Source organism: Sturnira hondurensis, unplaced genomic scaffold (assembly GCF_014824575.4).
Source record: "Sturnira hondurensis isolate 20B ecotype Veracruz unplaced genomic scaffold, ASM1482457v3 Scaffold0008640, whole genome shotgun sequence".
In the NCBI taxonomy this organism is placed as follows: Eukaryota; Metazoa; Chordata; class Mammalia; order Chiroptera; family Phyllostomidae; genus Sturnira; species Sturnira hondurensis.
In genome coordinates, this window is record NW_028081271.1 from 9,090,243 (window position 1) to 9,108,815 (window position 18,573).

Here is an 18,573-nt window from a genome sequence, read left to right on the forward strand (position 1 = left end):
AGAGAGGTCCAGCCCAGGGGACCTCATTTCTGCCAAGGTCAGTGGAAAGTGAATCGAGGAGAGACAAATGAGGAACCTGCTCATCGCGCTGAGCTCAGCCCGGCTGCCCCTGGGCTGTGGACCTCCAGCCTGCTTCTTACACTCCGCCTGTTTCCTCTGGAATCACTCAGTGTGCTCTTTAAAGGGCTGGGAAATGGTCTTTTTGTCTTACAGAAATGGGGACTGGCTCGCCCATCCTTCCCTGAGTACAAAGGACTCTGAATTGGGTTTTTTCATTTGTTTGTTTGTGGTTGGTTTTTGGCATGGTGCATTAAGTCTTTTGTTTTCTGTACTATGCGAGAATATTATAGTAATTAAGAGGAATCTTTTAACTTAATTATACCCCGACATTTGTTCAGTCGTTTCCCATGTTTCTCTTGCAGCGTCCTTGAAACAACGGATTATTCTTGGCTTTCTCCTTTCCTCTGTATGCCTCTTTGTGCCACAGTCACAGGATGTTTTAGGTTGGGGACAGAAGTTCTGGACATATTATCAAATGTCTTCATGAGCCAAGAGTTCTTTGGCAGTGGGTGCAGGTTAACTAACACGGAGGTTCCCCCACCCCAGCTCCCCCAGGCTCTGACTGAGGTCAAGAAAGAGTAGCACGAGGCCCAGTGAGGCCCTATCTTTTGCTAGGCTTTATATCAGGCTGGGTGGTTCGTGCCACCTCATGAGTAAATGACTCAGACTTAGACAAGGGGGGACCTTTGTCACCGTTGTACCTAACAGTCCTGTGTTCACAAAGAGTCACTGCGTGCGGCCTGGGATGCTCCTCTCCCATTTCTAGAGAGAAGAATCCAGAGTAGACCATATTAGATGCATCTTTTTGGCTAAAGCATTTAAGTAATTTATGATTGTGAAGTTTAGAAGCAACTTTTGTTTTAAGGCTTCGTAGAGGAAACTGAACCAATAAGGAAAGCCAGTAGGATAACAATCAGAATTCCGAACACAAAAATGTGGTCTTACTTCTTTGCACGCTTTGAAAGAAGAGACCACACCAGTTGCTTTAACGAACTGCAGGGTGGGGGGGGGGGCGAGGATTCATGTATAATCAGTACATTCCATCATCAGTACATTCCATCTACCAAAAAAGTATGTTAAAGTTCATTTAAAAAATTATAAATGACATATGCCCTCTGCAAATATGTTTGTAGCTACTTGAGTAGCTAATAAACATTACTCAGATAAAACTAAACACATGAAAATTTAGATTTCCAAAAAAAATAGAGTTAATAGGCTAGAAATTAAATCCAAATTATAACCAACTTCATAAGAGTGCTCATTAACGTGGTTTTACTACATATGACAATTGGAGACCAGGCCCTTTGCTCTGAGAGGGGCCAATTGCCAGTAATGTTCTTCTTGATCTGGTGGGAGCTAGATGTGACTTGAGGACAATTTATTAGGCTGTATAGTTTTAATTTGTGTTTTTTCTTTGTTGTTCTTCAATAAAAAATTAGAGAGGGAAAGAAACACCTTTGAGTGCCTCCTGGGTATGAGTAAATACGATGTGTGACAGTTATGCAAATTAACACAAAAATCGCACAAATTAAGAACAGTCACAAAGAAGCTTCCCAGTGTTGGCAGCCAAACGCTAGGACACATGCACATGTAACGAATGCCAGACGCATCCCCGTGTGGGCGGTGGGGAAGCATGTGTTCTGAGGCAGCCAGAGCTGGCAGCAGAAAGCTCAGCTCTCCAAACAGCCCACCCAGGCTTTGCAAACCCACCCGGGCCGGAAGACACAAACTGCTGAACCCTACGCTGAAAATCCAACTGGACACTTGGCTTTGTGTCGAGGAATGAGACAATGACACAACACATTAGGTCACATCCCTTTCTTTGAATGTTGAAATAAACACTAATTGAGGGGGAGTGTGTTCTTTTGATTCACAAAAAGGCTTCCACAAATTGAGGAAGAAGACCTGCCTCAAACAACCAAAGACAGCCCATGACCCTGATAAGACATTCGGATCAATGGAGGTCATCCATTCAAAACCCCCAGTTCAAAAACCAGCGTTTTGGGAAGACACAAGAGTGCTGACTGTGGCAGAAAAATCTTCATTCTGTAATTTGAAACGTGGTCTCAATTCTCATCTAAAATCACAGGCTCTTGTTGGCCTGGATTAGTTGCCTTTGTCACCGTTTCTTCCCGGTGCGGTGTAATAGCAAGGCACGCGGGCCTACCACACAGCACACCCCTGTGCGAGGAAAGGGGGGACGGCCGGTGAAGGGCACTTAGCCATCCTCCCCACAGCTCCGGTTAGTGCCTGTCTGCCCATCAATGAATCACCTTGCTTTAGAAATGGGTTAGGGCAGTAAGAACACTGAATCCCGGGTCTGGGAAACAGGGTTTGACTCTCTATTCTGCCACTGTAAGTCACCAAGCATCATCCAATGGGTCCCCTTGCCCTCCAGTCTCAGCATCAGCTTTACTATTTCTAAACCAGAGACGACCAGGCACTTTCTCCTTAGTTCCTGGGGTGGGCAGTGCATTGTGGAAATGAAATGAGATACCTGGGGCTCCAGGGCTGTAGCACGCTCTTGCCTGTGCATCTGCTTGCCAGAGAGGAGCTAACTGGATAGGAAGGGATTACATCTGAGATTCGGTGAATGGCAGAGGCAGACGATCACATGAGTCATCTGCCTAAATCACTAAGGTCTGACGGGTAGGTGGATTCAGGAAGTAGGGGAATCTCCTCAAAGCCCCACCCAACCCTAGGAAGGCGTTCCTACTTCATCTGAAAGGCCTTAGACCACAGCGGCGCCAGGGTGTGGCATTTGTAAGATTCCTGAAAGCTGACCCCTGAGCCTTGTTGGAGAGCGTCATCCCCCAGACCCTAGCTGTAGAGGAAGGAGGCCAGCAAGCTCCTCCGTGACTCCACCAGCAAACACGTACCAAACACTACAGGGTCAGAGAAGAGTTCCCTCTGACCTGCTCCCTTTCAGACACACACTGGGGCTCAGGGATGGGGAATGCTGCCCCCGAAACTTCAGCTCTCAGTACTCATAAGGACAAAGACAAGGAGCCTTTAGCCAGGCATCCTGTGACTATGGAGGTTCCAGAAAGGGGGTCACTGTTGGTTCTGGGGGCCTAGGATGAAAAGCCTACAACAGTGCTGTCCAGGAGAGCTTCCTGCAACGGTGGAGATGCTCTGTCCACGGTGGCCACCAGGACAGCCACTAGCCCCTGGCTAGTGGTGGCAATGGAGCCCTTGAAACATGCTAAGTACCACTGAGAAACTGAGGTTTAAATTTTGTTTAATTTTCATTAATTCCCATTTAAATTTAGTAGCTAGCATATTGGACAAATGTAGGTACGAACTCTGGAGTCAGACAATTCTGGGTTCAAATCCTGATACAGTCATTACCTATAGTATGACCTTAAGGACTTATGTCATTTCTCTAAAGCTCAACTTTTCATTGGGAAAAAAAAAAAAAATATATATATATATATATATATATATATATAAATGATAGTAATACCCTGAAGGGTTGTTGAGACTCTAATTGATGGAATGCATTGAGCCCAGAGCCTGGCAAAGAGTGGGTGCTCTGAGGGTCGTTATGTGGTAGTCCGCACACAGTGGGAACCTTTAACACGGGTAAGGGCAGAAGTGTGACAAGTTCCACTAATGCAGCAAACCCGTTACCTGTAAAAAAGATGTAGGTGGAGCCAGTCTTGGTCTCGTCCTTCCTGCAGACGTACCCAGTGCAGAGCTGCCCCCAGCAGCTGAACTCGCCAGTGTCGGCCGCCGTGGAGTTGAGCAGGGTCAGCTGGCTGTAGCGCTCGCTCTGCTTCACGCTGTCAACAGGAGCAAAGCCGGGTCACGCACCAGGGCCGGGGGCCTCATGGCCATCACTCTCTGCTCCCCTGTTCTCCATTATGAACACCCCAGGGGATGGGGGCAGAGTGCCCACTCTCAGAGGGCACAGACTAATAACAAGTGTGTTTGGGGAACAGGTGTGTGTGGAGGAAGAGGCTGAGAGAGAAGCCTTGCCTAGAAAAAAAGATTTTAAAAAATGACAATTATGTTTTTTAAATAGAGGAAATTCTCTTCTAAGAGAATTTAGAGTGATTTAGACCTCTTCAACCTCAGAACTGGGGTTTCCTTGAATAAATCACTGGCACATGGTGTGCGACGCAGCCACAGAAACTCGCCCGAAAAGCCTCGGGCAGATGTTCTGCTTTCAGCTTTTGTTTTCAACGTGCTCACTGCAACAGCAGTTGAGGTAAATGAAAAAAAACAGCGTTACGCAGGGCACAGAGTCTCTTCCAGCAATAAGGACAAGGCTCCGAATACACGCTTGGAATCTTCAAGAGGTGACATCATTGCATTAAAAATTAAAATTTTGTATAGTTCTCTCAAGATTATATGCTACGTGAAATAAGTCGGTCAGAAGAGAACAAAAATCCTGTGATTTTCTTCCCTGTGGAATATACAACAAAAAGGAAAAATAACTGACAAAATAAGCAAAACCAAACGCATGGACCCAGATGACGGGATGGTGGTTATTAGAGGAAAATGGGGTAGAGGAGGCAGTGAGCCAAGAGGGTCACTATCAGGAGCAGAAGAGAATGAGACTGGGAGTGGTGAACACACACGGGGTATACAGGAATCAAATACATTATGACCTTGTTCACCTGGAAATTATGTAAGGGTATTCATATTACTCCAATAAACTTCATAATGTAATATAAAAGCAAAAGTAAAGAATTACACATGCAAAATGAAAATAAAAATGTTCCTTTTGACGTCCAGCCAAGATGGAAGAGTAGGTAAACACTGTGCCCGCCTCGGCCCACGACCACAACAAAATTACAACTACATTATGGAACAACTGTCACTGAGAACCACCTGAAGACTAGCTGAGCAGGAGTCCTGTGGCTAAGGATATAAAGGAGAAGCCACATGAGACCTCTCCTGGGTATTTTATCCAAAGAATTCCAAAACACTTCTCCGAAATGCTACATGCCTCCCTGCATTCACTGCAGTATCATCTACAACAGCCAAGATGCAGAAGCAACCTAAGTGTCCACTGATAGGTAAATGGGTAAAGAAGAAGTGGTACGCATATACGATGGAATATTACTCGGCCATAAAAAAGAATGCCATTTTTGCCATTTGCAACAATAGGGATGGACCTACCGGGTATTGTGCTAAGTGAAGTATATAAGATAGAGAAAAAAAAACACCATATAATTTCACTTATAAGCAGAATCTAAAAAACCAAATAAACAAAAATAAAACAGAAATAAACTGATGGATACAGAGAACAAATTGTTGGTTGCTGGCTGGGATGGGATTGGAGGGTAGGTGCCAAAGGCGGAGGGATTAAGGAGTAATTGCCAGTTACAGAAAGAGTCATGGGGATGTGAAGTATAGACCAGAAGAGGTAATCTGCAATATTAAATAACTCTGTATGGTGTCAGATGAGATGTATTGGGGGGACCACTTTGTAAGTTATACAAATGTTTAATCGCTGTGTCGTGCACCTAAAACTAATATAAGATTGTATATCAAGTGCAATTCAAGAATTTAAAAACAATTTTAAAAGAAAAGGGGCATAAGGTAAAAAAGAAAAATATGAGCAAATATGAACTTTACTTAATAATATTGTATGGATACTGGTTCATTAATAGTGTCCTATGCACTATTATAACGTAAGACGTCAATAACAGGGGAACTGGGCATAGGGCATGCAGGAGTTCTCTGTACTATCTCTGCACAATAATTCTGTAGGTCGAAAGCATTCTAAAATAAAAAGTGTATTATAAAAAATAAGTAAAAAAAACCCCACCACTTTCCTTTAGGAAAATCACCCATTAGTTGCTAAGATGCTGAGCTGCAGTTGTGCAGTTCATCCCAGGTAAAAGTATTTAGAACCTTCTCCGGGCATTCACACTTCTCTTTTGACTCACCCTGTTATTTTTGCTTTTATCTTCTCAAGTTTTGCCTCTTGTATTTTTATCTTGTCGCCTGTGACTACATTTGCAAACCCCTTCAGCTCCATTTTGAAATGAGGAGAGACATAAATAAATATTTATGGCTATGAGACGCTAGCATTTGCTGATTGTCATTGTAATTAACTGTGTCAGGAATCCAGCCAGATGTCTCATTCTGGGACAGACGCTCCTCCACGGCTCAGCATGTGCAGACGCCAAAATGAATGGTTTTCATGAGAGGACGCATCTCAAACATCCAGAAGTTTCGCCCCTCGGAGACCCCACACACTTATCGGATAGAGTCGAGACTCCTCCATCCTACGGAGTAGCAACATCAGCATAGTGACCACCTTAAATTTAACATGCGGCAAAATGCCTTGTGTGTTGGCCTGAAGCACAGCCTGCTCAGGTTTACGGCTGAACAGCTGCCCTGCCTGCCAAGAGGTGCCTCTGTGCTCCCACCCAGTCGACTGCCTCCTTTCAAGGGAACAGAAATCTCTCCTCCTTCAGGAACCTTCTAGTTAGAATCAACTGTCAGGAGCGAACCTCCCTGCTTTCTCCCAGGGATGTCATTGGCTCCCTGTTCTCTACCCCTCAGGCACCGCTGGCTGCCAGTTATTACAACGGATGGTCAAAACTCTGAGGGCAGGGATTGTGCCATATTTGTTTTACAGTCTCTAAACCATAGACCTGTGCAGAGAACACAGCAAGATTCCCAAGAAATGAGTGGACTGAAATTGAATGGAACCAAGGGCTGGGACCTTCAAAAGCAGAAATCCAGCTCCCAGTACTGCCGATGAGGAAACTGAGTCTCTACAGAGAGACTTCCCTCAGAGCCAGCTGCTGAATATTGAGTCAATTACTTAAGTCAATTAAGTATGTGCTAAATACTCGTTAGATACGAAAATGCATGTAAAGCACTCCTAGACGTGCCTACTTCGTTGTATTATCCTACTTGTATCTTCATTACATGTTACTGCAGATTAGTGGTGGCTATTATGAATACAACTTCAATAATGACAAACACACACAACATTGGGAGTAGTTAACAACACAAATAAAACCTGGTGAACCTCAAGGATATCACAATCCAGTTAGAAATTAAAACTAACATATGTGAAAAAAATTGGAGAATAGCTAAAGGGGTGCTTGCAACAAAAACAAAAAAAAACTCTGCAAAGGGGTTCACCACTGTGGGCCAAAGAGGTTGAGAGCAGCTTTGAGGAGGAGGTGAGACAAGCTAGACATTTAATGGTGGGGGTGGAAGGAGCTGGATAGCAAGGGGGCTGAGAAGCAGTGAGATTGCTTGCACAGGAAACTCCAGCCCTGGTCTCCTCTCTTCATGGCCTGGTCCCAGTGCATGGTGGGTAGAAGATATTCAGCAATGATTCGGAGATTCAGTCCATTCATTATGGAGGAGACAGAGGGAGGGCTTGGGAGTCACAGGCAGATGGTTGAGAACAGCAAGAAGGGTGCACGCTTTACTCAGCAGGCAGCAGGGACCACCCTCAGCTTTGGAATGGGGAGGGATGGGTCCGCCGAAGCTGGAACACCAGTGAAGAGCACAGGAGTCGGGGAGGCTGAGAGGCTGATACTGCGATGCTGGGCAGGGCTGGGGCGGGGCTGGCTGTTGGCAGTGGCACGGAAGCAAATTTAAGGAATGTTTTCTTGGGGAAAATTAATGACAGATGCCGTACGAGAGGTGAAAGAAAGTGAGATATCAATCATGACCATTTGGTTTGTATTTCTGTTGAAAAGAATGAGGTTTTAACTGCCTGAAATGAAGCAGTTGAGAAGAGAAAGGTGAGTGGGGTAGGGAAAATAATAGATTCACTATTGGAGATGCTGGATTTGTGATCAAACGTGGGCCATGTATGTGTGGATGTCCTGTGGGCAGTTGGAAACTTAAGCCCGGCACAGAGAACATGAAAACAGCAGTAGATTTTTGTGTGGGAGGTCACTTATATAAAGGTGATAGCGGAAGCTGAAGGGATGAGGGAAGTCAACAAGACAAAGCAACAAGACATGAGAAGATTGAGGATAAGATGGAGAGTCAAATTAGGGGCCAGGAGAAAAAAAAAAAGAGGTAGATAGAAGAGAAAAGGACCAGGAAAGTAAAGGAACTGGGAAGGGGAATCACCAAGGAGAAATACTCGAGAAGTTGATGCTCAAAAGATCAGATGACGTCAACGAGGGACTGGATACCACATACACCCAATCATATACACACAATCACACACACTTCATTTAATGGAATGAAAGCTTTGGCAGCCACCAAAAGAACACGTTCAGTTGTGAGGATGGAGCTGGATTTCAGCAGATAAGAGATGCAAAGGTGGAGAGAAAAAGGAAGTGGAGATCTTCCCAGGTAGACCATAATGTCTTGGCCACAACCCCTGCAGAGTTCAATACCAGCGTACAAAATCAGCAAGTAATCCACACATTTATTTGGCACTTCCTCTGAGCCCAGCATTTGCTAGCACTGCAGTGATGAAAAGTATACAAGGCCATTCCCACCACGAAAGGCATTGGGCACATAAGAATTTAGCACCTGGGAACAACCCTACCACCCCATGAAATCTGCATGCTGTATCTTTAGCAGGATTGGGGGTGGAAGGAAGGAAATGCACTGGAAAGCATTTCTGGATTTTTCCACCCCCTCTCATAGGCAAGCACTATCAAACAGGAAACTAGTTAGCAGGATTACACTCTAAATGCCTGGATTTGAATGTCTATTTCTACTAATGGCCTCACACAGTCCAGGCGGCAGGCTGCCCAAGGGGCTGGACTGTGCCTCAAGGTTGCCAAGGGAAGAGTCTGCGCCGTGAAAGGGAGACACAAATTCACAGAGCCCTGCAGAGTGCTGTACAGAGATGCTTCACCCAGAGAGAGACCCTTCCCTTCTCTTGCAACCACTTAACAAACCCCTGGGGATGGAAGAAGTGGAGGATGTGAAGTTTTAGTGGAGCAAAAACTGGGGCTGCAACAAAGCAGCCCCCAAAAAGTATAATTAAGAAAAGCAGAGTTTACATTGATTGGACGTAGCTCTGAGCATCCTGGCCCATCAGCTCACCTAAGGCCTTTTCCTTCCAAGCTAGCACTTGAGACCTGGCCCACAGTGAGCTGGGTAAATCCAGTGATGGGTAAATCCAGATTCCAAAGAGTGTTTGTTCAAGATTCAGGACTGTGTGCATGTGTGTGTGCATACACGTGTGTGGCTCTTCCAATGGGCTCTCGTGGCCTTTACAAACACAGATTCCAACCAGGTCGGTGGAGACTTGCAGCTTCCTGCTCGCAGCCCAGCACACTCTGTCCTGACTGGCACCTATCTTATGGGATGGCACAGAGGTGGGGGCTGACAGCTCCCAAAGTGAGGGGCCACTGTGCACCTGGCCTGGGGCAGTGACTGGGGGGCAAGCGTGGGGTCCAAGCTCCTGTCCTTCTACAAGTCAAAGGCGGGAGGTGAGCCCTGGGTGACAAGATAATTAGTCATTGGTCCCATAAATACTTAAAGCAAATTAAGTGGGAGGTTCTGGAACACAGAGGGAGGGACCCCATGATGTCTAAAGAGCTCCCTGCTCCCAAGTTCCCCTATCCAAGTGCCACGGGAATCCCAAGGAGGGTACACCTCCCTCTTCAACTCATAGCAACTACAGCAAAATTAGGCAACGCCCACAGAATGCTGGGCATTACACGAAGCTCTTCAGATAAGTTCAAGACTTAGGACTGTGCGTGGCACAAAGCACTCAATATATGTTAAATGTTGTCACGAGGGTCCTCTCTAGTTCTTGAAACAACATTTAGGATGGAAGCACTTTTTCTCCCTTTGCCAAGGAGGCACTGAGACTTAGACAAGTGCCTTGTCCAAGGTCACCTGCCTGCAAGTGGTAGAGCTTCCAGCACCACATAGACCCAGGTCACGAATGTAAATGAGAAGGGCATGGGTTTCCTTCCTATGAAGTGAAATAGACTGAAGGAATTTAAAAAAATATTTTATTTACTTGTTTTTAGAGAGAGGAGAATGAGAGGAGAAAGTGAGGGATTGAAATGTTGATGTATAAGAGAAACACAGACTGGTTGCCTCTCACATGTCCCCAACCATGTGCCCTGACTGGGAATCAAACCAGCAACCTTTTGCTTTCCAAGCTGGTGCTCAGTCCACTGAACCACACCAGCTAGGGCTGGACTGAAGGAATTTTGACTGAGAAATAGTGCCCCTAACCAGCCTGCAAGTCCTGTTGAATATGCTCACACACATCAAATGATAATATGGGAGATCTGAATATACTAGCTCAGTATTCTCCATGATACCTCATTTTCTAGTGAAATGGTTAATAAACCCGAATAAGAAAGTAAAGGACAATACACCACTAAGTAAGGAACGGAAGGAAACGGGGCAAGAACACAACCAGTTATTCCGCACTTACTGTAAAACCGAGCGTGCCCATGTATGCATTCCTTGTTCTCGGTCCCACGAGACGATGATGGCCAGTGAAACTGCTGATAATAACTAGATCTTCGGTAGTGCTTCATGTGTGTCAGGCCCTGTTTTAAGCCTTTTACATATTTTGATTGGTGTCCTTCTCATAACTGCTTTGTGAGGTAGGTACTGTTTTTATCCCCATATTACAGGGGAGCAGACTGAGGTTAGGGAACTTCCCCCTAGTGTTTTAGCCACAAGAGAAGATGAAGTTCTCTACAAATAACTCCCCAGGGCCATTCAACCACATCATCCCGGGCATTCTGCCTTGGGGACGGATGCCCCTACTGGCATAAAACAGAGATCAGGAGGGAGGTAAAAAGATGTCATCAAATATGCTCCTTATTCAACACTCATTTCACATTTATAAATTATTTAACTTCTACAACACGCGAGGATCAAGGGAGATGAAGATTCATGCGTATTTGCTTGTCAGCATTTCAAGTGTTTGTACGGGGTCTGTGTTTATGCTAAGCCTCCTTTTAAGAACGTGTCAAAAATAATAGCTCCACGATATGCTGGGAACGAAGCCATGTCAACAGACACAAGCCCTGCGAGACAGACAACTGGGTAAGACATATCAAAGCCCCACAGTTTATGATTTTTTTAAAAAGAGATGCAAAGAAATATGTATGAGAAGCAAATATGCGAGCTGAGAAACTTCAAAGAGAATACAGTTTCAGTATCAGAAATGAAGCTGAAATACCTCCCTCTTTCTCTGCGTTTGAGGACCACCCAAGGCCATGCCCAAAGCCCTTGCAATAGGACGGAAACCCTTCTGTGCCAACACCCATGGATGTTCACATGTGTGCAATGTGACACAGGTCTTTTCCACTACAGTGACCTACACCAGATTCTTCTGTGCTATTTAGAAAGTCATGATGGGCGCTTGTATCTCTCTCTCGTAGGGGGCGGCCCTTCAACCCCACCAACACCCCTTTCCTTTCTCCAGCTCCCACGCTTGATACTGACCACAGACTGACCACGCGGCCGGACCTCTCCCTTCTATCCTCACTCCACCTCATCTGTCCTGCTGACGTCACCCGTTCTTGCCGCCTCTCCAGCCAGCGCACCTGGTTTCTTCACAAAGGAAAAGCGACTCTTCCTCCTTCGGCGATTTCTCAGATTCTCAGAAACTGAGACATGGGTATCTCTTTGACAGCGCAAGTGAGACCAGGACCGATAAACCAGAGATCAACCAGGCAGAAAGCCCCATGAGGCTTCCTAGAACAAAGGCCTTCAGACGAGCGTGCCTGTGGCCCAGCATTTCACGTGTAGGAATAAATCATTGCTATCTAGATGCTCACTGCAGCAATGGCTATGATCGTTAAAAAAAAAAAAAGAAAGAAAGGAAAAAAAGCAGGGGTGGGGTGGGGAGGGAGGATGATGTAAGATTACAACAAAAAAAATTCAGTTAAATGTAAGGTGGTATTACAGCTACAACACAGAATAGTATTCATGACGCATTAGGGGGAAAGTGATCATTAAGGAGCTGGTACATTTTGATACATTTTTTACATATAAAAATAAAACCAGAAGTTTCTACACTGCAACATTGACAGCGTTTTCATGGTATATTTGGTGACCTCTGCGTCCTGTTGACTTACCTATAGCTTCTCATCTTCTAAATTAAATGAGCATGCATTACTTTGTAAGAAGAAAATAAAAACTGTACGAGCAAAACAAGTTACACCACCTACAAACTACAGAACAGATGTTCTGTAAACACGCGATGGTGGGTGGGTCATTGATACTTTCAAAATCTGAACGTGAGTTTTATGTGCTGTTGCCCTTTGAGAATGTGGATTGCAAAGGCAGAACCAGCAGGTATTCCTTTGGAGACCTAAAAAAGCTATTATTATTTTACATTATATTATTTTGCTCTGATAAAAAAAAAAAAGGAAAAAGAGAGGCCAGCTGGAGCATAGAAGATCATCCAAAGCCCAGCGTGACTTTGTTCTCGCACTGGCTCTGGTCCCGGTGCGCACACGCTGCCAGGCTACGCCCCCTCCCGGGGACCTCCTGCTGCAGCGCCCCCTCCCGGGAGCCTCCTGCGGCAGCCTCCCCTCCACCTGGTTCCCACCCTGGGTTTCCCGTCTCTTTTACTGGAGTCATAGCTGCACCTTTCTCCCAGGCGGAATCTTAATAGCAACATCGATGCTCCATTTCTCTTCTATTCCTTACACTCTGTCAGCCGACAAATCGATCCTTCTAGGAAAAAAAAAAACAAAACCATCTCCCCCGTCTCCTTCGAATGCTCTGCAAAAGCGTCCCGTATACTTTTCCAAACACCGTTTTGTTATTGCCTTCCACTTCACAGGTGAGCAGCTCCCAGGGCACACAGAATCCAGGGAGCCCATCTTCACCTGGAATTCCAGGCACTCTGCTCCCGTCTTCTCCATGCATCGTGGGCCCTTCTTGTCACCCCACGAAAGTCCTCTCCGACCCCAGCCGCACGGGCTCAGTCCCACCCCATCCCTGCAGCCATGTCTCTCCCTCTGAAAGTCTCTCTTCTTTTTCTCTCTGGCCCATGTATACTTTGCTGCTCTTTAGAGGTCTGTACAGAGCGAGAGCTTCTCTGCTCAGGGACATTTGTAAAACAGCCTGCACTCAGGAGTCCGATTTCCTTCATGCAAATCCTGTCTCCACTCCTTACTGGCTCTGTGACCCTTATTCACAAACTAATCTTCCTGAGACATGGAGGTAGGAATAGTCCCCACCTTCTAGGGTTGTGATGAGAATTCAATTAGTTAATAACGATACCAGGCCCCAGAAGGACGCTGGCCCGGGACGAGCACTCACAAACATGAGGCGCCGTTGAGGTGGTCCCTGCTCACACACAGATCCAGGCTTCTCCCACCCTGCACTTCAGGTCTTTACCACGAATCTTGGAGCTCCATCTGTCTCTCTCTCTGCTGCTTTGTGCTGTGTGACCTTTTCAGCTCCCCATTATACTTCTCTAGTAGAATGACCCATTCCCGAGAATGAACCATGTCTTATGCTGGCCTGTATTACCCACCTTCCTGCATGGCATAATGCCAGGCAGACAGCAGTTGCTTGGGGATGGTGAGCAGAACAGAGCAGAGTTCAGTGAGCGACGCTGAGTTGTATGACTTGTCCAAAGGCTCTTACTCCTTGGCCCCCACCTCTTCTAAGTGAATGAGGGATGAGCACCAATAATCGTCTTGAAACTAGAAAGTGCTGTAGAGGCCATCTGGTTGGACCCTCTGTGTCATGGGGCTCCAGTAACTCACCCAAGGTCGCACAGCCAGATCACGGGAGATGGTAAGACACAGCTTAGGGGATGTAGAGAAACCCACAGAAATAAGTAAATCATTGTTGTGAACGTAATTTTTATAAGGTCACCTTTCCAAATTGGCAACCCTACGATTCTGCTGTTTGAGGGCTATTTATGCTAACAACTCATTTCTGGCGATTCCCAGCTTACTGCATGGAATACGCCCATCAGCACTTTCCTGCGGGACACCCGGAAGCCAGCCCTGTCTCCCGCCTCCGCCCCTGCCACCCGGCTCTGCGTAGCTGCAGCCCACGGTCACACCCTGGGGAGAATAGGCCTTGGGAGAGGAGTGACAGAAGACAATGGAGCAAGCCGCCACCACCCTTGTTGGGAAACAAGCCGTGTGTCACTAATGGGCTGGCACACGGCCAGTGAGTGTGCTATGGCCAAGTTTAACACTGAATGCAGTGGCCCTGGGCTGGGCCCCGTCTGCACCTGGCACCCTGCACTCACCGACCCTCCCGTCTCACCAACGCTCTCAAGGTGCCCACACCTGCTGATGTCACTTGGATGGCAAATCTCCTGAACAAACACCAGAAACGTAAAGAAATAGACTGCGATCTTGAGACTAGAGGGGTGTTGTTATTCCACTTGTTGATGCATTCATTGGTTCATTCAAGCCCTGAGCAGGGATGGAAGCAACAACCTTAGCATATGGTCTCTTCCCCATGCTGGACCACAGGATTGGACTGGCTTGGAGCCCACGGGCTGCTTCCTCGGCCCACCCGCCCATCATGTTGTCTGCTGGAGGAGTGAGCGGTTGCCAACTGTGGCGGAGCAAAAACCCAGCTGCCCTCCAGAAACTGTTCATTGTTTTTCAGAGGAGCTGGCTGCAGGCTGCCAGGGAGGCCTCCTGCGCCCCAGCTGCGCCTCGGAACTCAGGGCTTGACTGAAAAATGCTGCCCACCCTCTCAGCCACCACAGCAACACCCTAAAAGGCAAGGCCTGCACCCCAAATTCCTAGGTGCGGAGTGGGGTTCCTTTGCGGCCACATCAGCCCAGTTTGCTTTTACGTCTGTGATGTTGCCAGGACCTCGCTTAGATCTCCAGCGTCTCCTTGCTCTCACTCCACGGTGATTTATAGTTAAGCCATCGTCCAGGCCACTTACTCTAGGTTTCTTCTTATTTCATTACCTGGCTCGGCATTGTGCCGAGAGTTTCCCACTGTAAAGTCTGGAAGTGGGTGATAATATTGAAGAAAAAAATGTTTCCAGAGAAGATGGAAATAGATTGTGTTGATCACCTGGCAGAGGTTGATCAGATAACCCAGAAATTTCTTATATTCATGTTTTTTATACTAATAAAATAAGAGCCCAATTAAAAAAAATTCTTGCAAAGAAACTTAGGTCCAAGAACATGTCTGTAGACCCCCGCTTGTGGGAAACGGGGCTGGGACACTCCTGAGACTGGGGAGGGGCGCCGTCTTTCTCCTGGGGGAGGAGAAAAGGAATAACGTGCGCACTGTGCAGCGTATCCCTCTGTACTGTTGTATGTGTCTGCGGATGCAGGCTCGAGTCAGAGACTCATAACTGCCCTTAGATTCACTCTCATTTCCTCGTGGTGGCAGACAGGGCCCCCCAAGGTCTGACTCCTGCTCACTGCCAATGTCCTCTCCACCTGGTCACCTCTTCCTTGCTCCCCAAACTTGAGTCACCCCACCTCCCTCACACACCCTCAAGGACCCAGGTGCTGTACTTTCTCTCAGCTCTAGGCAGTTCCTCATGCTGGTCCTTCTTCTGGAATTTTCTTACATTCCTTTTCCATCCCCTTCTTTCTCTGGTTAATGCTTAGCCTTTAGATATTAGCTTCAGTTTTCTCCTCCCTGACTCCGAACTTCTGCGAACAAGGCACTTACATAGCTATGTATTAATGTGGCTTAGTTTACAGTCTGTCTTCCCACGAGATTAAAAGCTTGATGGCTGTTGAGATTGGGTCTGCCTTGCTCACTATGGTATCTAGAGCATCTACCTAGCACAGAACCGTGCACATCGTAGATGCTAAAAACAAAAACAAACACACACACACACACAGAAAATAAAACAAAACTTGTTGGAAAAGAGGAACAAAATAAAATAAGGGAGGCTGGGAAGTGGATTCAGAGTGGGAGAACATACAGGGAATGAGGCAGAGGAGCCTGCAAACAGTGAACCAATAGTAACTTGCATACAATAAGTGCTACAGGCTGTTGTCAGACAAATACCCTCACTCTTTCCTGATCTCAAAAGGGAGTGGAGAACTATGTGATTAGAATATACTGAGCCTGGTGTTAAAATCTCAACCAGTTTGCAGCATCTGAAAGTACGTTACTGTTTGCCACTGAGAAGCTGCCCAAGCCACTCAAAGTGCCCGGCGCTCTGGAAGCCTCAGCAGGACTCAGAGCTTTTGCGGGCACAGAAACTTGCAAATGCCCATGCCTTTTTAAACCTGTCTGTTGGGAAGCTGAATTCTATGCTGCTTAAAATATAGCTCTAAGTTGTGACCACTGCATGACTTAAAAGGATGAAAGAACCATAAGTACAAGTGTGCAATTACTTTACCCAGTTGGTCCTCACTGGAAATGCTTTGCACTGGTGAAAGGAAGGCGGTAGTAGCACGGCTGAAGCCTGCCATCTAGTGGCCAGGCTGGCCAAGGCGAGAGAGGAGAGCATCACCCCATGGGAGACTCAGGAGAACCAGCTCCTCGGCTCCATCCTGGGGGTGGTCAGAGTCCACCTTCAAGCACGAGGGTGCTCCTTGAACACCTTTGTTCGGAGCTCTCCTTTCTAAATAGCCCGAGGCAATATTTTAACAGCCGATGCCCCAACCATCCGAAATTAGTGCGAAATTTCAACCACTGTCAGTGCATCCCTCCAGAAAAGCATTTTCTTTCTGTCTTGAGTCTCAACTTCAGAAATCAGGTTTGTCAGCCTAGTACCTAAGGGGATAAAAAGTGGACAGCAGATCTATCTTCCCTGAAGCTGCCACCGGGGGCATTAAGCCGAGCGGAGCCTTCCTTCTACTGTGCGCCACCAACCACACCCGAGCAGGGCGTCTGCTCCACGTGGGGAAGCAGCAGGCTGGAGTCGAAGACTCAGGCTGCCACTCACCAGTTGGTCTCTCTGGACCAGACACCTGTCCTCTATGATTTTCAGCTTCCTCGTTCGTTAAAAGGAGGGGCTTAAGCATAATCACCACGGAGGTCCCTTTCCTCTCTGAAGTTCACTGAGCTAGCTCCCAGGCCTGACGTTAGACCCACAGTAGGCCCAGTGCCTGGGCACCACCATCTCACTGGAGTGCCGCAGAGACTGCGCCGCGTCGTAGGAGCTGCCCTGGGGGCTGGGAAGCACCGGTGAGGAAGCCCGCATCATCCCTGCCAAGCTCACGGCCTACTGTGGGACACAAGCATCGGTGACCAAGGTGATGGGAATGGCACCATGGGTGAGTGACTGGGGCTAGTGGAAGAGGGAACTGAGACCCAGGACCTCTCCCTAAGGAAGAGACGGACCCGGGTGTGAAGGATGCAGAGCGGTTATTCCGGTGTGTTCATTAGCCACATGCGCAAAGGCCCTGGGGTGGGAAAGAGTCTGACACACCTGGACATCAGGAAAAGTCCAAGGGGCCTGGGGTGCAGGCATGAGAGACTGAGATGAAATGGGGCCACAGGCAAAGGCCCTGGGGCGGGAAGGAGTCTGACACACCTGGGCATCAGGAAAAGTCCGAGGGGCCTGGGGTGCGGGCATGAGAAACTGAGATGAAATGGGGCCACCGGCAAAGGTGGGGCCAGATGACGCGTGGCCTTGTGGGCCAGGCCAGGAGCTTCAACCTTCTTCTAAGAGCAAGAGAATTGCTCGGCTAAGGGGCTCCAGGCAAAAAAAAGGGCAGGACCAGATGTGCTTTTGTGACAGATCTGACTGCTGCGTGGAGGACCGAGGTCAGGTTCAAGCTTGGGTGCAGAGCAGCCAGTGATGTGATTGTTGCTGTGAGTAAGAGACTAGGACTGTTGCTGGAAAGAAGTGGGGAGACTCAAGAAATAATTACGTAGTAGCAACTTTAGGGCATGGTGGTTGATTGGGAGTCAAAGGGAAGTGTCCAAAATGATTCTCAGGACTCTGGTCAAGGGCAACTGGATGGAATTAGGACCATTCATAAACTAAAAGACACAAGAGGATGAGCGGGGGTGCAGAAGGACCATGAGCTCGGGTTAATTTTAAAGGAAGGCTCCCGAAAGATCCAGGCAGTTGGAGAGTTCGAGCTAGAGCTTGGAAGAAACATTTAATCTAACAGATCAATGAGCATTTGGCAGTGGGCAGAGGGTGCAGAACCCACATTTACTATCGGGGACAGCAGAGGTTGCGAGGCTGGTGAAGGACACTGTGAGGAGGGCCCGGGGAGGCTGAAAGAAAATGAGAAGATGGTGGCGTTGTGCAAGTAAGAGGAGACTGTTCCCTTCTGTGGATGAATCTGCTGAAACAGCTATCGGGGAATTGAAATATAAACGCTGGCTTTAGTGACCTTGACCTTGAGGATAAAATGCATGTGGAGCAGGGCACTGGTGTTTCGTGCAGTAGTTGAGTGATGAGGAGAGGAAAGGGAAGATGATGAAGGTGGAGACAGACTCCCCCAGGGGTCTGGCTGTGAAGGTGAAGGAGAGAGGGAGGTGGCTGGAGGGGACCCAGGTGGGATCTCCTAGTATGGAGGGTTTGGAAAGAGTCCCGTAGAGTAGGGTGCCGTAGATGCTAGAATGGCGAAGCAATAACTGAAATCTTAGGGCTCCCGAGAAAGGCAATAAGCACAAGAGGCAGGGCAGAGAAGAAGCGCTGGCCTTGGTC

At 47.4% G+C, this 18,573-nt stretch overlaps 1 protein-coding gene across 2 annotated transcripts in view; it reads right to left on the reverse strand.

Annotated features, from left to right (window-relative positions):
* Nucleotides 1-18,573, reverse strand: part of PDGFRL (platelet derived growth factor receptor like) — a 34,945-nt gene that overhangs the window by 4,221 nt on the left and 12,151 nt on the right. For both annotated transcript variants that reach the window (XM_037055256.1, XM_037055257.1), the window contains exon 3: nt 3,694-3,845. In XM_037055256.1, the coding sequence (XP_036911151.1) occupies nt 3,694-3,845 (152 nt within the window). The remainder of the gene's footprint in view (nt 1-3,693; nt 3,846-18,573) is intronic.